The 21,818-nt window shown below is 39.2% G+C and overlaps 2 protein-coding genes across 4 annotated transcripts in view; one reads left to right on the forward strand and one right to left on the reverse strand.

The window, feature by feature from the left end:
- LOC125252219 (complement factor B-like) overlaps positions 1 to 21,818 on the forward strand; it is a 63,979-nt gene that overhangs the window by 22,288 nt on the left and 19,873 nt on the right. For both annotated transcript variants that reach the window (XM_048165352.1, XM_048165353.1), the window contains exon 10: positions 128 to 262. In XM_048165352.1, coding sequence (XP_048021309.1) covers positions 128 to 262 — 135 coding nt within the window. The remainder of the gene's footprint in view (positions 1 to 127; positions 263 to 21,818) is intronic.
- LOC125252223 overlaps positions 7,252 to 21,818 on the reverse strand; it is a 33,712-nt gene continuing 19,145 nt past the window's right edge. The window contains exon 2 of one of the 2 annotated variants that reach the window (XR_007181198.1): positions 7,252 to 8,038. Coding sequence is in view for 1 of the 2 variants with exons in the window: in XM_048165355.1 (XP_048021312.1) it covers positions 14,287 to 14,985 (699 nt within the window). In the remaining variant the exon portion in view is untranslated. Of the gene's footprint in view, positions 8,039 to 13,273; positions 17,090 to 21,818 lie in introns of those variants that run through there. The other variant, XM_048165355.1, reaches the window with a different exon arrangement.

The raw sequence follows: 21,818 nt of genomic DNA on the forward strand, positions 1-21,818 counted from the left end.
AAATCAAATATTTTGGATTTTTCAATGTTGTCTTTCATTTACAAGCAGTATTATCAGAGACAGCAAAAACTGCACAAATTGATTTAGATGACATTATTATCGATTTCATATTGATATCTCTTTCCAGATCTTTATGTATTTGGAGTTGGAGATGTAGATACAAACTACATGAATGGCTTGGTGTCACAGAGGGACAAAGAAAAGTATTTCTTTAAGGTTCCAGACTTGGACGAGATGCAGAAGATGTTTGACAGCATGATGGGTACTGTACTTATAATCTGACCAAAAATGAAATTACTGTAGTTATTTAATTACCTCAATGTTGTTCATGTTTTCTGTAGCACACAAAAAATAAACCCCTTATAACAACCCCTTGGATCCAAGAGCCTCAACTGAGCTGTGAAGTTTCCTTTAATTCACCAAGCATGACAACATGATGTATTCATGTACACCATGCATCAACTTACAGCACCTTAAAACTATACTAACACACAAAAAAAATCATATTCAAACAGACTCACAAACATGCTGAATTGCATAAATAAGCATCACAAACATTACATTACACAACAAACTTTCATTCATAAATTAATTTCTCTAATTACAATCAACATACCTTGCTACGCTCCCCAAGGAATACAAATCAAATATGATAATCCTTTCGTCAACATACGTCAAACGTGCATCTTATTCAATTCACTTCAAATGATGCAAGTATAAAATCCACATTAAAACAGTGTAGACTCAAACAATCAGTGTCTGATATTCATGTCTGCTCTCCATCTTATTAAGCTTACTAGCCAACCTGATCACTATGGTGTCTGATTTCAGCATGAGTGTTGGCGAATTTCCAGTTACAGCTTATACACACATGGTACATCAAAGACATTCAATATACAAAAGTTCATCAAATTACAAAATAAATTACACAAACGTCTTCAATGTTTCATGACCTAATCCATACTTGCTTTTTACATTAGGAACATAAATACAGTATTTTAAACGGTCCCTTACACTGTCAAACTCTAATAATGTCACAGGATCTGCTACATCACCAGCCACTCCACATATACGAATCACTTAGCTCCACCCTCTCATTCACAATCACCTGATTACTGACACCTGCATACAACCACCAGCACTCCCTTCATAAGCAGTCACTATCCACACTTCTGTTGTCTGGTCTTGGCATAGCTATCCTATGCTTAGAAACTACCTACCTGCTTTATTCACCTCAGTTACCTACCTGTCACATTGAAAGCATGAAGGGGGTATTTATAGATGTTATAGTGGATTTCAAGTTTTGTCTTTTGCCACATGCACTCAGCTCTTCTGCACTGCCTTTTCATATTTTGCACTGCTGTTGAGTTTCTCCTGGGCGCTTTTCATCTGCTACTCTTGCTGAATTTTACAGGAGCAATATCAATTACACTCTTAACTTTTGAGTTAAAAGAATTAAGGAGAAAATCAACAGAATCTGCAGATATGCTTGATGTTAAAGATAAAGCCTTCATAAACAGCACACTAGTGTTCTCATTTAAGCATCTCTTTTTGAACAAGATAGATCTAGCTTCAGTAGTAGGAGAGAGATCAATATATCAAAGGAAATAAAGAATTTATCAGATAGCACTACATCCTTAATAACAATGGATGAAATGTTTATACCTTACTGATAAATCTAGAATCTCCACGATTGTGTGTGGGTCCATGCCGAGTCAGATCAAAAGTATTCAGAACAGTTACAATTTCTTTTGCCATTTTGATTTCTGCATTATCTATGTGGATATTAAAGTCCCCAGAAATAGCAAAATAATCAAACTCTGAGGAAATTGTTGATAACAGTTCTGTAAAGTCCTCAACAAAGACTGGATAGTATTTTGGAGGTCTTTAAATAATGATAAGTAGAATGCGTGGAGCACCTTTTAACAGAATACCCAGACAAGTAACCACCAAATGACACTTGCTTGCATTGATAGACATCTTTAAATAGAGCAGCTACACCTCCAGCTCTCCTAACAGCTCTGCATACATTACACATACACAAGTAAAGTTAGGAAGGCCTGTTTCACTGAGGACTGTTAGCTGTCCTCTAGCCATGTTTCATTTAGAAGCATTAAATCCAGGTTGTTTGTAGTTATTAAGTCACTGACTAGAAGTACAGGTGCTGGTCATATAATTAGAATATCGTGAAAAATGAATATTTTAAAAAAAGAAACTTTCATATATTCTAGATTCCCTACATGTAAAGTAAAACATTTCAAAAAATTTTTTTTGTAATTTGTTGATTAGAGCGTACAGCTAATGAAAGTCCAAAATCCAGTATCTCAAAATATTAGAATATTTACATTTGAGTTTCATCAAATGACCATCCCTACAGTATAAATTCCGGGTATCTCTTGTTCTTTGAAGCCACACTAATGGGGAAGACTGCTGACTTGGCAGTGGTCCCGGGGACAATCATTGACACCCTCCACAAATACCCCCTTTCCACCAGCACGATTCAGGTGCTAGTTCAGAGCTAGTGCTAGTGCCAGTTCGGAGTTGGTTCAACTGACGAGTTGAGGCAAACTGGTTCTAAGAAGAGAGCCAGCACAGAGCCAGGTCTTGTGTCACTGTATACGTCTCATATTTCACAGAAAAGCTAGCGCTGCAGCGCCAAACACAAACACACCAGGCTCGTTTGAGATGCATCGGCTTCTCGCAAAGCGATCGGCGCATGACATCAAAGCTCCACGAGAACGATCCAAAAGTACAAGGAGTCATATGCTCTACAAACGCTCCCGCGGACCCGCGGCACCCACCGAATCGGTCCGCGCTGCTCCAATGCATCTTGAACAAGCCTTCTATCAACAATCACGGATGTTTCACTACTGTTGATGCTCATGGCTTTGCGAACCTACATCGGCATCCAAACACGGCTCGCCGTAATTTGTATATAGACGGAGATTACGATCGAGCTGCTATTAGCTCGATTAGCTGCTATTTAAAAAATGGCAAGTTTCTTGTTGGTCACGGTAACCCCGCCCCCAGCCCCTGACGCAAGCGGTTCTTACTTCTAGCCCAGCAATGTTTTGGTGCTACTTACGAACCACTTTTTCTGGTTCGGAGCTGGTGCTTTGTGTGTCGAAAGACAAAGAACTGATTTAAAACTAGGCTCTGGCTCCGAACCAGCACTCAAACTGCCTTGGTGGAAAAGGGGTAAAAGAGAGTAAGTCACAGAAGGTCATTACTGAATGGGGTGGCTGTTTACAGAGTGATGTATCAAAGCATATTAAATGCAAAGTTGACTGGAAGGAAGAAATTGGGTAGGCAAAGGTGCACAAGCAACAGGGATGACCGCAAGCTTGAGAATACTGTCAAGTAAAGCTGATTCAAACACTTGGGAGAGCTTCACAATGAGTAGAATGAAGCCGGAGTCAGCACATCAAGAGTCACCACACTCAGACATCTTCAGGAAAAGGACTACCAAGCCACTTCTGAAACAGAAACAACGTCAGAAGCATCTTACCTGGGCTAAGGAGAAAAAGAACTGGGGTCTCATTTATAAAACTGTGCGTAGGATCCCTACTAAAAGCTAGATTCTGCGTACGCATAAAAAAAATCAGATTTATAAAACCATGCTTACGCCAGAACCTGTGCACAAATCCCTTAATAAATCCCAGTCAGCGGAAGATTGTGCGTACGTGCATCTCCACCCTGTCTCCTCCCCGAAATCACCATATATGGAGCTTACGACGCCTAGTTTTACTATGCATAACCTCATCTGCATATCATTTCCATACATGTTCCCATCCACATGACATTCACGGTTAACACCGTCAAAGGTACAAGACATTGGAAAATATTAGATATGGACTATAAATGCAATTTGTGCCACACATTATATTGATAAAGATCATCCAATATCCTCTTTATGTTTTAGAATAAATATATCAAAATATCCATAAAAACAAAATTGTATAAAATACTTCAGATAAAGGTTTTAGAATAGAGTTGATTCATTCATTTCCACTGGCCAGATAGTATTTTAATAGTTTTAAACAATTAAAATCAAATGTATGCAGTTTTGCTGATAAGGTGAACATATCTTTTAGGAAGTTTATAGGCTATTTTTAGTGGAAACAGATCGGCCTACCTATTTATTGCAGTGTAAATACAATTGTCTGAAACGGCGCGTCACTGACAAAGTATTTTAAAAAGAAAACATGCAAATCTTACCGTTTTCCTCAAATGATATCCTTCAAATAGTAATTGTTTGAAGATCCTTCACACAACATCAACACCTCCTGCAGCTGTGGTTGTACAGTAAGATATTATTGGACCTATTCAAACTGGACAATGGACCGTTCGACCACCGTATCCAGCAGTGTCTTCCATAATATCTAAGTTAAGTGTGCATCACTGATCGTCATTCTCGAAAAAATATTTTGTCATAACATCTGCAGTTTAGTTTAAAGAGGAATTATTGTGCTTCCAGCGCTCCTCGCTGTCATTAAAACAGCGTGTCACTGGAAAAGTGATCGAAAGTAGCACATCTACTATCTCAATTCATATCACTTTTGTCTCCAGAATGTGCGTACGCACAGCTCAAAGTTTGCTTAAAGGTGCGCACATTCTCCCGTCAAGTTTGTTTTTATAGATCACAACCTTTGCGTGGGAACTGGCGTACGCACGTTTCCATCCCCGTTTTGTGCGTATGCACGCTTTATAAATGAGACCCCTGGACAGTGAACAGTGGTCGAAAGTCCTCTTTTCAGGTAAAAGTAAATTTTGCATTTCATGTTGAAATCATGGTCCCAGAGTCTGAAGAAAGACTGGAGAGGCACAGAATCCAAGCTGCTTGAAATCTAGTGTGAAGTTTCTGAAGTCAGTAATGATTTGGGGGGGCCGTGACGTCTGCTGTTGTTGGTCCATTGTGTTTTATCAAGTGCAAAGTCAATGCAGCCATCTTACAGGAGATTTTAGAGCACTTTATGCTTCCATCTGCTGACAAGCTTTATAGAGATGCTGATTTCCTTTTCCAGCAGGACTTTAACACCTGCCCACAGTGCAAAAACCACTTCCAAGTGGTTTGCTGACCATGATATTACTGTGCTTTATTGGCCAGCCAACATGCCTGACCTGAATCTATGGGATATTTTCAAGAGAAAGAAGAGAAACTGTCGATCCAACAATATACAGATGATCTGAAGGCTCAATAGTGCCTCAGCAGTGCCACAGGCTGATCACTTCCATGCCACACTTCATTGATGCTGTAATTTGTGCTAGGAGCAAGTCATTTGCTGTAATATGTGCTGCCGACCAAGTATTGAGTGCACAAATGAACATACTTTAAAGAACTTGAACTTTTCTGTTTTGCAAATCCGTTTTTTGATTGATCTTAGGAAATATTCTAATATTTTGAGATACTGGATTTTGGACTTTCATGAGCTGTACACTCTAATCATCAAATTTTAATAAAAAAACTTTTGAAATGTTTTACTTTACATGTAGGGAATCTAGGATATATGAAAGTTTCATTTTTAAAAATAATTTACAATAAAAAAATGAACTTTTTGATGATATTCTAATTATATGACCAGCACCTGTAATTTATTTTTAAGTGAGCAGATGTTTTAAGTGCTAGCTTAAGTCTTACTTTTTGTCTCCACAGTAGTAGTTTGTAGTGCGTATTAGGCAGCAGATTAGATGGGTTTGCCAGACGGCCACCGAATCCAGCAGTGTCTTCCATAATATCGAACTTAAGTATGCATCACTGATCATTGTTCTCGCTAAAATATTTGGTAACACTTTACTTGAAGGGGTGTGCATAAGACTGACATGACACCTTCATAATCATGACATGACACATGTCATGAATATGAAGGAGGTTTTATGAATGTTTATGACAACTGTCATTAAGTGTCATTCGCTCAGTTATGTCATTTTTAATGCAAAGATGACATTGTTTGAGATGTCCAAGTTATGACAACTTGACATAAACCAATACATCATAACCTGTCAGTGTCTTTGTCATGACAATTTGACATTATTTAGCTTTATGGGTTAACATTACATTAAACTGTCATGTGGTTGGTTTTGACATTGGCTGTCATGAGGCCATTATAATAGTGTCATGAATATGTATCTTGAGCTCAAGTACAGTGGTACAAATTGAACTTGTCATTAAAATGTCATTAAGTGACAATACTCTGACAAATAATTTTGTAACAGCGTCATGACTATTTTTCATTTCATGTTTTTTTTGTTTTTGTTTTTTGTTTTTTTAAGTTTCCACCAACAGAAGGTCAGATAATAGACAATTTCAAATTTCTTAAAAAAGATGACACTGTTATAAAATAATGGTAACACTTTATTTTAGGGTCTTTTAACTAGTTGCTTATTACTATTAGCATTCATATGGCTAAAATATTGGCTATTTATTAGTACTTATAAAGCACATATTAATGCCTTATTCTGCATGACCATATTCTACATTCTTAATCCTACCCAATACCTAAACCTAACAATTAACTATAATAAGCAGTAAATTAAGAGTTTATTGAGGGAAAAGTCATAGTTAATCATTTATATATGTGTTCCCTATACTGAAATGTTACCAAAATAATGTAATGTAATGTTAACCCATAAAGCTAAGTAGTTTTTTAAGTTTGATAATTAATCTGCTATGTCATGTTTATGACAGGTTATGATGTTTTGTTAATGTCAAGTTGTCATGACAAAGACACTGACAGGTTATGATGTATTGGTTTATGTCAAGTTGTCGTAACAAAGACATCTCAAACAATGTCATCTTTGCATTAAAAATGACATAATTGAGCAAATGACATTTAATGACAGTTGTCATAAACATGCATAAAACCTCCTTCATATTCATGACACGTGTCATGTCAAGATTATGAAGGTGTCATGTCAGTCTTATGCACACCCCTTCAAGTAAAGTGTTACCAAATATTTTGTCATAACATCTTCATTTTAGTTTAAAGAGGAATTATTGTGCTCCTAGCACTCTTCGCTGTCATTAAAACAGCGTGTCACAGGAAAGTGATCAAAAGTAGCACATCTACTGTCTAAATTCATATCATTTTTTCTGTGCAATGACTGCGTAATGTGATTTTAGTGCTTATCCCCATTAGTGAAAGTAATATTAATGTAAATGTGTATCAAAATGAAAACATGACTTTCCACGCAAGTTTAAATCATTCGTTTATTTAAACTGTTATAGTGAACAAGTGGTTTTCCTTCATCTGTCGTCAGTCCCTCAGCTCACCATCAGTGTCACCAAACTGCTCTGTCTCCAAAATGTTTGTACACATGGGTCAGTTTGCGTGGAGGTGCGCAAATTTTCCCATCAAGTTTGTTTTTATAATGAACAAGTTATGCGTAGGAACTGGTATACACTTCTTTCAGGTCCTGTTTTGTGCATACGCATTGGGTTTACATGAGGCCCCTGGGCTCTGCTGCGCTCTGAGCTGAGTGCCGCTGTCTGTTCGACCTTGAGCGCCAGTTAGGATCAGTGTTAGCTGCTGGCTGATTCGATCTGTGTCAGATCACGTTTGGGGATTCCTCACCCACATTCATCACGTCTGGGGATTCCTCACCCATATTCATTAATACTTCAAATCTGTTCTCAGGATGTAATGGCGGTGGTAAGAAACTAGTGTTTGGGGTAGAGGATGCTACTGCTGTAATAGACTTAGACTGAAGTCATACAGGTTTGGAATTACATGGAGGTGAATGAATGTTGACAGAATAAAGAACTATTGCTTTAAGCATTGACTTAAGGAACCTCTAGTTTGACCAGCAAAACTCAGAGTTCAGGTGAATGTTTGCTTGGTATTTATTCCTTAAAGTATTAAGGTAGTGAATGGTAATGATTCATGTTTCACGATTGAACACGACCTTAGTCTGAATCCTGGGGGATGCAGATTTGGATGATCCTTCCTGAAGATGAAGGCAGGGGTGGATACCCTCGATGTATGGACAGGGCCAACCTGGTGGTGGTGGGGAGGATGGAGGGGAATGTCAGGATCATCAGCTGCAAACGTGAAACAGAGTTCAGTGCTTATATACTTCATGTGTAAAGCAGTGATTGGCCAGATCTATCAGTATAAATGAATGACGTGACATTAGAGTCTTCCTGTTAGAACTTGCACTAAAACTCTAATTTCTTATCATGTTGCGGCCAGTTTAAGTCCTTTCTGTGTGGAGCTTGCATGTTCTCCCTTGTTTCAGCATGGGTTTCCTCTGGGCACTCCAGTTTCCCTCACAGTCCAAAGGGTTAGGTGAATTGAACAGTCCTGCCTCTGTCTTAGAAAACTGGGATTGGCTCCAATCCTATGACTTAAAACACTGATTCCCAAAACTTTTCACAGTCATGTACCCAAATAGGGCATTTAACATCATCCTGCGTACCCCCTCTCACACACTTAGACTACAGTCACAAAGTATTCTGAAAACGTGCAAACACATTTAACTATACTTTTATCAAACACATCATCTGTATACAAACTACATAACTTTTTTAAATAAATAAATAACAGATTAACGAGATGGGTGTGCTTGATGTGACTTGCATAACTCTGCGATGTTTGGGGAGTTTGAGTCTTAAATCATCCTCTATGCACTAGGGCTGCACGAAAAATTATAATCACGATTATTTTGCACGATTATTTTATCACGATTAATAATCCTGATTATTCTGTTAGTTAAGAACTTTTATTTCACTTCAGTATTTGTATTGCTTTTTACAGCCATATATACAGCTATGGAAAAAATTAAGAGACCACTTAACATTGATTTCTGAACTTGGAGTGGTCTCTTAATTTTTTCCATAGCTGTATATATATATATACAGGGAGTGCAGAATTATTAGGCAAGTTGATTTTCTGATCATATTTTTTTCCCAAGCACATTTTACCAATTCCAATCCACATCAATCTTAATAACTACTATTAATATTGTTTTTAATCATTTATAAGTGATATATAATTGTTCATGAAGGCTGGAAATGAAAAATGCCTTATATTCAGGTGTGCAGAATTATTAGGCAAGTTTTCTTTTACAGGCAAAATGAGCCAAAAAAGAGATTTAACTCAGACTGAAAAGTCAAAAATTATTAAATACTCATGAGAAGGACGCAATACTAATGCAATACTAGAAATTGCAAAGTTAAAGCATGACCAAGGGACAGCAAAATGCTCATTGGGTCAGCGGGGTCAGACAAAAACAGGTGGAAAAGAAAAGACACATGTTAACTGCAAAATAATTAAGAATTAAGGTGAAGAATTAAGTGTGAAACCATCAGGAACCCTTTAGTCTCCAGCGCCACCATTTTCCAGAGCTGCAACCTACCTGGAGTCTCCAGAAGTGCAAGGTGTTAGGATCTCAGAGACTTAGGTTAGCTAAAGAATCCTAAAAAATGACCTGCACTTGATAAGAATCACAAGCTGAAGTGTTATAAAATACATGAAGACTGGGTTTTAATAGGGCTTATAGACAGACAGCTTGAGAATGACTCCTGATGGACCAGCACCACATCCTCTTGTACCACTGTTTGAAGAATTTATCCAGAATCTGGCAGTAAGGTGTTTGAGTTCACTTTTAGTCCATCTCTTATCCTGAAATGTCTGTCTTGCAGAGATGGACTAAAAATGATCTTCCAAAACTTACTGCCAGATTCTGGAAGATAAATTCTTCAAACAGTGGTACAAGAGGATGTGGTGCTGGTCCTTCAGGAGTCACTCTCAAGCTGTCGGTTTATAAGGCCTATAAAAACCCAGTCTTCATGTATTTTATAACACTTCAGCTTGTGATTCTTATCAAGTGCGGGTCATTTTTTAGGATTCTTTAGCTAACCTAAGTCTCTGAGATCCTGAGACCTTGCACTTCTGGAGACTCCAGGTAGGTTGCAGTTCTGGAAAATGGTGGCGCTGGAGACTAAAGGGTTCCTGATGGTTTCACACATAATTCTTAATTATTTTGCAGTTAACGTGTCTTTTCTTTTCCACCTGTTTTTGTCTGACCCCGCTGACCCAATGAGCATTTTGCTGTCCCTTGGTCATGCTTTAACTTTGCAATTTCTAGTATTGCATTAGTATTGCGTCCTTCTCATGAGTATTTAATAATTTTTGACTTTTCAGTCTGAGTTAAATCTCTTTTTTGGCTCATTTTGCCTGTAAAAGAAAACTTGCCTAATAATTCTGCACACCTGAATATAAGGCATTTTCATTTCCAGCCTTCATGAACAATTATATATCACTTATAAATGATTAAAAACAATATTAATAGTAGTTATTAAGATTGATGTGGATTGGAATTGGTAAAATGTGCTTGGGAAAAAAATATGATCAGAAAATCAACTTGCCTAATAATTCTGCACTCCCTGTATATATATATATATATATATATATATATATATATATATACAGTACCCTTGTAGCAGTTGTACAGTTATTAATCAATTTATGGGTTGGATATATGAATATAATAAACCATAAAGCTTTATGATCAATTATGACGCACATATCAACCCAAGGGGGAATTAAACATATATTGTGAATTAATTACAACGAATTATAATCAATCACATATATGATTAGTTCTTGTTTAATAATTATTTAGGGAAACTATGTTTGTCCAGCAAACCCTAGCTCCTCCTAGAATATTATAAACGGATTTATTCTTTGGCCACAAGAATAAATTCCTATTATAGCATCAAAGCATAAAGTGATCAAAAAACGTTAAAGTGACTTGGTTTTTGGTTGAATGAACAAACAGAACGATCGAGCATGAATAATGTGTTTTAATATATGCAAACTACAACTACAGAGGTTATATGGCTATACACAGGGATATAGACTACACATATATACAAAAGTGAAAGTAGAGAAAAGGAAAGAGAGAAGGCAAGCAGCAAAACTTACAAACAGTCCTTGAAGCCAGCACGGAAATCAGTTTCATTATCTGAGATTGAGAAACGGCAGTACTTGCATTGGTTTTGCTTGTCGAGTTTCGGTTTAGCGCTGGTGCAGTTCGTTGGCTTCTTCCCTTCCGCGGGAAGGTTTGAACTGAGGACTTGAAAGTCAGTTTCCCTGGAAGATGGTGGTCCCGTGATGAGCGCGATGGCAGCGCGGTCGCCGTGACGTCCGGGAGAGACATGCGTGAGTGGGCGATGGATGATTCAGGGCAATCGGGAGAACACACAGCAAAATCCTGGTGCTCCTCTTTTATGACAGATTAACAAACACACCTCCTTGAGGTGGAATAGCCAATGACATTGGTGCAAAGTTGGCAGACAAGCTTTTCCTTTGTCTGGTCTCCTAGCTGAATTTGCATAATTGATGACTATCAGATCGGATTTCGAGATGAAGTACTTTCTTCACAGTATCATTAAACGAATAGAACAATGCATTTGACAGCCATGTGATATACATAGGTGAATGAGGCGTGAGGAGAGCTTTACATAGATACCAACCTTGTTATGTAAGAAAAGCGTATAAAAGAAGTTATGGTTTACAGACGAAATTCCATCATTAAAACTAAAACTAACTCAACTACAGTTATTTAAACTAAGTCTAAACACTAGGAAACATGCATACGCTTGAGAAACATGACAGGTACATTTTGGCATAGTTATATTTTACATACACAGTCTTCAATGCATGTTTGTGTGTTTTTGTGTGTGTCTGTGTGCGTGTGGTGTGTGTTGGAATGTGATCTGGCACTCATATGAGGGGCCCCCTTTGATGTCCCAAGAGCTAGGAAATTGGGCCCTCTGTCTTACCTCGGAGGGTAACAAAAATGTCAGAGTGTCTGTTTTTCTCTGGACCGGCCGGAGCCGAGGTCAGATTACAACACAGTCCAGCATGCGAGAGGCATCCTGAAGATTCCAGATTTTATTGACTGTCCTGATAAGTGTGCATATGCTACACCCTCCACAATTATTGGCACCCTTAGTAATTATGAGTAAAGGCAGCTGTGAAAATAAATCTGCATTGTTTATCCTTTTGATCTTTCATTCAAAAAAATCACAAAATTATAATGTTTCATTGAAGGAAAAGAATTGAAAGTGGAGAGAAAATCACATTATGAAATAAATGTTTTCCTCCAAAACACGTTGGCCACAATTATTGGCACCTTTTTATTCAAAACTTTTTGCAACCTCTTTTTGCCAAGATAACAACTCTGAGCCATCTTCTATAATGCCTGATGAGTTTGGAGAACATCTGACAAGTGATCAGAGATTCCTTCATACAGAATCTCTCCAGATCCTTCAGATTCCCAGCTCCATGTTGGTGCTGCTTCTCTTCAGTTCACTAAACTCATTTTCTTCAGGGTTCAGGTCAGGGGACTGGGGGACAAATCCATCTGGTGAGTTTGCTGCAAAAAAAGTCCTTTTTTTAGTTTCATCTGACCATAGAAGCTGGTCCCGTTTGAAGTTCCAGACGTGTCTGACAACTGAATATGCTGGAGATTGTTTCTGGATGAGAGCAGAGGATTTTTCTTGAAACCCTCCCGAACAACTTGTGGGGATGTAGGTGCTGTTTGATAATTTTTTTTAGGCTTTCTGAGACTCAAGTCTCAACTAATCTCTGCAATTCTCCATCTGTGATCTTTGGAGAGTCTTTGTCCACTCAAACTTTCCACCTCACATCACATTAGGACGATTTAGACACACATCCTCTTCCAGGCAGATTTGTAACATCTTTAGTTGATTGGAACTTCTTAATTATTGCCCTGGTAGTGGAAATCGGGATTTTCAATGCTTTAGCTATTTTCTTAAAGCCACTTTCTATTTTGTGATGCTCAACAATCTTTTGCTGCACATCAGAAATATATTCTTTGGTTTTACTCATTGTGATGAATGATTATGGGAATTTGGCCTTTGTGTTTCCTCATGTTTATACTACCGTGGAACAGGAAGTCATGGCTGGACAATTTCATGTTCATGATCACCCTGGTGTGCTAAAAAGTGTAAATATGAATGGGAATATACTTAAGAGATATTTTACTATAGAATTTCGAGGGGTGCCAATAATTGTGGCCAACATGTATTGGAGAAAAACATTTATTTCATAATTTGAGTTTCCCCCCACTTTCAGTTGTTTTACTTCAATGAAAGGTTAGAATTTTGTAAATGTTTTTGAACGAAAGATCAAAATGATAAACAATGCCGATTTATTTTCACAGTCACCTTTGCTCATATTTACTAAGGGTGCCAATAATTGTGGAGGCACTAATAAATATATATATATATATATATATAAAAAACAAAACAAAAAAAACATTACAATCAGAACATAAATACTGTATGTTACTGTATTGTAACATCTGACGAAAATGTTTAACTCAGGTAAAAATAAAAGTGGGCCTCTTTTACATGCCAAATGGAAATAAAATTCAATTTGAATAAAACTCCAATGTGAAAAATTAATTATTCATTTTTTTTCTCTATCCTATGATAGGCATACATGTATGTACTTGTGCTATGTTTTTGACTAGAAACACACGTCTGTCAACATGATCTGGCTTTAGGGTGGACCTCAAGCAAGTAACAACTTTCCCCCCCGACACTAAAAGCTCTCTCTGAAGGAGAACTTGTAGCTGGTATGCACAAGTATTTCTTTGCCACTTTTGAAAGCCTAGGGTGGACCTTTTAATTTTCCTTCCACCATTTTAGTCAGTTCCCCTCACTACTCAGGTTGCATGACTGTATGTCTGCAGAGATTCAAATAACTATATATATCACAGTGCAGCACTTGTTTTTTATTACCGTCACTGCCACAGTCTTCATCTCGGATTTCAGTCTGGCTTGTATTGATGTTTTGTTGTCTTTGGTGTAACTCATCTACAGTATGCCATGTCCAACAGAGCCTGGATTTGTGGGTCACTGTATTTTTCCATGATACTAGACTTCATTGCTCTTGACAGGTCAGTATCATCATCCTTAACTTTCAAGACTGACTAGTTAAAAAGATGAAGAACTGGCTTTACAAATGACACGCTGACTTACTTTTCACTAGACAGTGCATCTGTAAACTCAACTAGAAGCTGCAGGGATTTGTTGATCGCATCTAGCATGTCCATGTCCTGCCATGTTGAGATAAGATGCCATGACTTCTTGTCAGAGGACAGGACATGAGCAATGGCCTTCTGCTGCTCAATGACTCTCTCTACCATGGCCTGTTCGAGGGCTAAGGCGGGTCAGGATGTTTGGTGGGCCATGGCCGGTCAGGATGTTTGGTGGGCCATGGCCGGTCAGGAAGTTCGGGGGGTCATGGTGGGTTAGGCAGTTCGGGTGGCCATGGCAGTGTTGGGCATTCGGGAGGCCATGGTGGTGCTGGCCATTCGGGACACCATGGCGGGGCAGGCCCCTCGGGTTCCATGGCCTTGACCCAGACCCCAGGCTTGGCCACCAAGGTTGGGAATGGATAGATTCATAACTGTGGTGGCGGCCATCGTGACCGAAGGCTCAGGTGTGGCGGAGGCCATCTTGACTGAAGGCTCAGGCGTGGCGGCAACCATCTTGCGACGAGGCTCTGAAGTGGCGGCGACCATCTTGCGACAAGGCTCTGAAGTGGCAGTGGCCATCTTGTGACGAGGCTCTGAAGTGGAGGCGGCCATCTTGCGACAAGGCTCTGAAGTGGCGGCCATCTTGTGCTGAGACTCTGGAGTGGCGGCCATCTTGCATCGAGGCTCTGGGATGGCAGCCATCAGGATCCCTGAACTGAGGACGTGGGGAAATGCTGGAGGGTAGAGATGGACCGATTCATTGGAGGGGTATGTGGAGGGAGCCGGCAGAGAGTGAGCTGACCAGGCCACTTGTGTTTCTGATGGGGCTGGACGAGGATGATACTTCTCTACTTTAACTTCTTCAACTTCAAAATCTGAACCATTTAAATAGAGAACGAGATTAATGGACTCGACTAGAGAGAGATAACAAGTATGTTCACAATAACGAATGGTATCCTCATCCAGGCCCATCAGAAAACAAGCACTAAGGGAAGCCTCCAGCCAGCCCACCTGACAAGAGAGCTCAGAAAACTCCTCCACATACCTCTCCAACGGATGACCACTCTGCCTTAAGCCTGCAGGCAATCCTCAGCCAGATAGGTGTTGGTTTGGTCGGTTCTTCTGTAATGGTACATTTTGGTTGACTAAGCACACGATGAAGGAGAATCCAATGAACAGACTTTAATGAAACTTAACAGGAGTACAAAGGGAAAACCAAACCATGAACATAAATGAGAACCTACAAAGACAGAGGGAGAACACAGGGAATATATACAGGGCAAACAAGGACCAAACGAGACTTAATTAATGAGACACAGCTGGGTGCTGGGTGCCAAACTTAATTGCCAGAACAATAGAGGGAACTCATGAGAAGAAAACAGGAGTTAAAAGTTATACGAGTTAACCGGAGTGTGTGAATCTGTGAAAGATATGCGAATGCATTTGTCAGGTATCAACAAAAGCACAGGGATGAGACAGATAAAACATTAAACTAAATAACCAAATAAATACATGATACATAAATACATATCAAGTCTCACACATTCACCATGAGAGACACGCATTTCAGCCAGTTCACACGCTCACATGTGGTAAATTGACTAACTTGTAGAATTTATAATAGAAAATTGTAGAAATTTTCTGTTAATAGATTTTTCACTAAAGATTTATATAACAATGGTGGCATTGTCAGATGGAGACAGAGATCACAGAACACAGATGTTTATTAACAGAGGCATGAACACAGGTGATGACAGTCAATGTGGTAAGTAGAGTTGCAAGCACAAACAAACAGACACTTAGCTGATGGGTAAACTTTGGAATGTCTTCGTAGGAATGGATGGAGAACATGGAGAACAGGACACAGGAGACGAAGAGGCAACAGCAGGATAACAGGTAAGTAGCGGGTAAGGAGTCCAGGTGTGTTTGACGAGACTGATGGAAACTGATGGAAACATGAGTCTATATAGTGTCCGTAATGATGAGGTGCAGGTGCTCGTGAATAGTATTTAGGGGAGAGTGAACGAGTGGGCGGAGTATGGAGATCTGGTGACAATGCTTGAGTGTTGGTGGGCGTTGATTGTGTCTCTGTGAGTGACTTCTCGAAGGTACTCCAGATTCCGGTGGTCGGTGATGACCTCAAACGGATGATTCACTCCCTCCAGCCAGTGTCTCCACTCCTCCAGAGCTAACTTGATGGCAAGTAGTTCTCTGTTCCCGATGTCATAGTTTTGCTCCGCCAGGGATAGATTTTTGGAGTAAAGGCACATGGATGGAGTCATGGGGGATCACCCTGCCACTGTGACAACACCGCCCTGACCCCTGTAGAAGAAGCGTCCACCTCAACGACAAATGGAATCTCTGGATTCGGATGGATGAGGATCAAGGTGGTGAGGAAAGCTTCTTGCAGATGGTTAAAGGCTTCTTGGGCAGATGGACTTTCAATAGATGTGGAGAAAACAGAAAGAACTTCTGAGTCATTGGAAGAGGAAGATCGGAACTTCGCAGGAGGAAGATAGACAATTAGAGAAACAATTATCACTCCACTTGAGGATCTCACCCGTGTTCCATTGTACGTGTGGTTGGTGTTGATTTAACCATGGGTGTCCCAGGATGATGTCAGCGGTGGATTCTTCCAGCACCATGAACGTTATATCCTCTGAGTGTTGGCAGCCGACGCAGCGCGTCATTGTGGGGGAGAAATGTCTGATGTGACCACGCCCCAGCGGTTTTCCCTGGATGGTTTGTATATGAAGATACTGCTGACATCGTTTACGATGTACGTTCAGTTTCTGGAGAATCTCGTTGCTGACAAAATTCCCTGCTGACCCGGAGTCGAGGAGGACTTGCGCTGAAACACAGGTATGAGCATTAAGGACATGGACAGTAGTTTTGGTAAGAGGAGCAGTTTGAGCAGGTAGCTGGATGGTACTCACCGCGGGACATGGTGGTCGGATGGGACAGGCTATGATGAAAAGATCCTCTCCCCCACAATACAGGCATAGATGTAGTTGCATTCTTCTCTGACGCTCCGCTTGGGTGAGACGATATGAGTGCACTTGCATTTGTTCTGGTGCTGGAAGAGCGACAGATGGTGTGGTGGGCAGAGGATTGACAGTGGGCATAGACACTGAACACGCTGAATAACATTGAGCCACTCGAATGGTCTTTTGGATAAGATTCTCCAGTCCCATAGCATCATCGTACACGACCATTAACACTCTGGAGTCGGAGGTATTGCCGGCGATACTGCCTCGTTTTTTTTCTTACCAGTGTGAAAGAGACTAAAAATACTCTGTCAATTTTGCACATACAATTAAGAGTTAAATGGTATACACCAAAATGGTATACACCATTTTAATCTGTGAAATATCTTCTTTTATTTGTGTACACAGAGTAAAAACAAAATGATGTGCTTTTTGCAAAATAAAGAAAACCATCATGATGTGTGATCTCTCGTCTCCCTCTGAATGAAGACCAATCTGATAGTTCTCAGAAAATGAAGTGAATACTAATCACAAAAAAATTATACTTATGTCTAAAGAAACATTGAAATGTCAGGTTTTAAATCATATAAGTCAAATCTAAAACAAATATTCTCTGATTATGTAATCTGTATGAAAACAGAGCCATGTCAGAAGTCTGCGATTCAGCTCATTATCCACTAATGCGGCCATGCCCACGGAGGGAGTGCTATTCAGACGCAAATTCTGAGGCAATACATGCATACATCGTTGCAATCATGTATTTATTATCTTCAAAAGTGTTCATCTGCATGTTATAGCCATGGTTAGCGATCTCTGGAAGCCTCTGTTAGTTCCTGGTTCCTGTTCTTCTTTAGGAGGCATTTGTGGACTAAAGGTGCACAGAGTGCCCTCTGGCTGCAAGTATGAATTGAAAACATAGTATCCAGCGCTCATAGTGATGACAATAAATATTGAAAAATATTACTCCTCTATATAGAAAATTGCCATAAACATATGAGAATCCATCAATATTTCTCCAAATGTGCATGCTTTTAAGCATATTAACCCTTTCGCACGTAAATTTCAAATATTCTGGCTGACCCCCCCAGCCTGAGTTTTTTAAGGCGACTGTTATTTAGAACTTATCACTTTATGGTTTCCATGGTGACGCGTCATTGCTTGTTACGTGACACACTGCAGTAAGTCTGCACACTGCAGCACTGTATGAATGATGATATGCTTTCATTTAATTTTTCCTTTTTTATTCAAAATATTCACAAATTTGTTAACTATAGCATGAAATATCTAATATTCCGATTGCCAAATATGTGCAAGTGGATGTGTTTTGCTGTTTAAACACCTTTATAACGATCGCGTTAGTTGAGCCATATGAGCGATGGGCGCCGCCATGTTAGTTTGCACCGCGCAGATAATCGGATCTGTTGGATTTACAACCCGTGAATTTATCCACTTCTCCCGAAATACATGAAAGTAAGTGTGCCGGTGAACTGGGGAAGAATAGAGTAAGCTTTTAAGTTACTTTCACAATGTGTATCTGATATGAATTAAACGTGTTGTCAAGTTATAATGGAAAGGGTTGTTATTTCCGCTTCTATAGACATCATTGTGTATTTTACAAACTCTAAATATATTGTTTTGTTAGTACTCATGTGTATTTAAATGTCTGAAACCTGAAATGAACATTAATTGGTTGAAAACACTGCATATATGTGATATATGAAAAGTGCTGCGCGCGTCCGTCTCTGGTTTAGCGCCAGTTAAAGCGCGCACGCACATTTGAATTTGGCAGTTGATCACGTAATGCACTGAACGTTCTAATCACACCGGTGTGATTGTACGCTCCTGGGGCCAGCCAAGACTGATCACACCGGTGTGATCGTACGCGTCAAAGGGTTAAGAAATTATGATCAATATAAGATTTTAAGAGTAAAACAGAGGTCAAAATGTGAAGCTTGAGTCTTAGATCTTTTTAATGATGTATAGTTTGTCAACATTTAGGCTATATAATATAACAAATATAGTAGACTATATGAAATGCCATAGAGGTAGGAATGTTCAGACGCTTTGCATCACAGAAATACATTATATTTTAAAGTATATTAAAATAGAAAACCATTATTTGGTTTTCTTAAGACTTACTGTAAGACTTCTTTTAAAAAAATGTGTCCAATCTTTTGACTGGTACTGTAATTTAACATAGGCCGATACAAAATTTTCACCACATGTTGTGCAATAATACGTGCATGCATAAGATCACAAAAATCATGTTTTTTTTTGTCAAGAGTGGACATTAATCCTGTTATCAGCATGATCACAGAGGGTTTTTTCATACCTAACTGAAAGGCCTCATTATTATGCGGGTCATTATTACGCGGGTCCTTATGCAGGTCATTATGTGGATCTTTTGTCTCTTCAGGTGTGAATCACAGCATTATTCATGAAGATTCACACCTCCATGCATACTGTGTTTCTTGACAAAAAGTGTCTTACAAAATTTAAATTAATATATTGTTTTATATGAACAAGTAATTTGATGAAATTATGAAAAAATGATGAACACCACCCTGGCTCGCTCTGTAGAGAAGAGATGGGCTTGAGCTTCTAGGTAGAGCGAGCATTGTAGGAGAAACCCACTGCAATCCTCCGCCGCACCGGAGAATGTCGCTGGTCATGCCATGGGACTGACAGAGGCAGCGGTGGATGTTGGATGAAGAAGAGCTTGGCGGATGGCGTCGATGATCGCACGATGGTGTCTGTGACTGCGGGTGTTGTGCTTGTAGATGGAAGTGGTTGAGAGGATCATACAGCGTCAACCAGGTTGGTCAATGGATCCGATGTATGATTTCTTCCCTGTGTTCGTGGAGCTCTGCATGCGTGGTCTGGTCTTCTGTCAGACTCAGACAGAGACAGAGATGTGAGAACACAGATGTTTATTGACAGAGGCACGAACACAGGTGATGACAGTCAATGTAGTAATTAGAGTTGCAAGCACAAACAAACAGACACTTAGCTGATGGGTAAACTTTGGAATGTCTTCATACAAACGGATGAAGAACACAGAGGACACAGGAGACGAAGAGGCAACAGCAGGATAACAGGTAAGTAGCGGATAAGGAGTCCAGGTATGTTTGATGAGACCAGACAATGAACTGATGGAAACATGAGTCTATATAATGTCCGTAATAATGAGGTTCAGGTGCTCATGATTAATATTCAGGGGAGAGTGAACGAGTGGGTGGAGCGTGGAGATTTGGTGACGATAGGTGTGTTCGACATCTGCTGCAGCTGGATGTAACCGATCGGTGAGATTAGCCGCGTGCAGGCGGGGAGGAGCTGAAAACGGAGACGTTAAGTCGGACACTTTCTGATTCCCGTAGTTACGCTCGCGCTGCGTTTGCATCGGTTTGCATACTTTATCACAGCTGAAGTGAAATAAATGCAGTATTTGACTAATACGCTGATGTTTCAGAGACCTTTTCATTCAAAACTTTATGTACTGCTTACAGCATCTGTTTTTACAAGAATAAAGTTCAACATAAGTATATGTTATTTAAATAACAATGTAGTGGGATCTATGTTTTTTATCCGTTTTATTTTGATAAACATGACACAATACAACATCGCAACTACATGAAAAGAGCTTTAACTGTCATAAAAACACAGATTTTTGAGCATTAGTGGAGCTGAAGGCGTGACAATAAACACGAAACACACGTGATCGTTGTCATGCGGTGAATCCGGCCAATCATGAAACAGCTGTGTCGTCATCAGCGCTCGTGCAGCTCCTCTTGAGAAACTGCGCTGGCTAACTCATTTTAGGCGGCTCATCTCGAAACGCTCTCACGGTACTTTAAAGCCATACGTCACAGTCACATGACGTCAGCGCTGTCTCAAGTCGGACAACATTTCTTACCGGCATGCACTGCTTCAAGTCAGCTGCCGAACGGTCTTTGCGGCGCTGCATCAAGTCGAACAAGCCTGATGCTTGAGTGTTGGTGGGCGTTGGCTGTCTCTCTGTGACAGTCATGTTGTGGCTATAGTTTCTATGTGTATAGGCTGCTATTACCTGTAATTATATTATTCCTTATTGTAACAAATGCTATAAATATATTACAAGACAATTACAATAACTAAACATTTTCATAAGGCCAAGTACAAGTTAGAATCAAGACAAAAGTCTGAACCTTCTTGACTTATTGACTAAACAATTAGTTTTCCCCATGTGTAAAATGTCTTCTACTAATAATGACAGATATTAGGAAAAACCAAGCAGATGAGAAGAAATTAACATTTTCAATATAAGAACAGTTTAAGTAATGTTCTTTAAGTAAACTTTTGTCAAATTGATAAGATTTTAGATGCTTAAATAATATAAAATACATGCAGTTATGTTATTAAACAACATTGCACATGGATGAAACTACAAAAGACCATTTTGCAAAAATAAACAAAAACAAACAAACAAACAAGTGCACAAATAAAACTCATGAGGGAGCATGCCCTGTGACCCCGCTAAATCAATTATCAAACCCAAAACTACACCTAACCCCTTTATTTATTTATTTATTTATTTATTTATTTATTTATTTATTTATTTATTTATTTATTAGCATTTTGATTTTACAATTCCTGGAAAATACTAGAGATGTATTTCATTATTTTATTTCAAATTCTACTGTAATACCCTTTTCAGCTATGTTAAGACTACAGAACTCTTTGGCTATCATTTCAGTAATGTTTAATATCCTGGCAATACATTCATCATTGCATTTGTTTATTTCAAAGATGTCAGGGAAAAAGCAAAAGAGCATTATTTCA

The sequence above is a fragment of the Megalobrama amblycephala genome, linkage group LG18 (assembly GCF_018812025.1).
Source record: "Megalobrama amblycephala isolate DHTTF-2021 linkage group LG18, ASM1881202v1, whole genome shotgun sequence".
Classification (NCBI taxonomy): Eukaryota; Metazoa; Chordata; class Actinopteri; order Cypriniformes; family Xenocyprididae; genus Megalobrama; species Megalobrama amblycephala.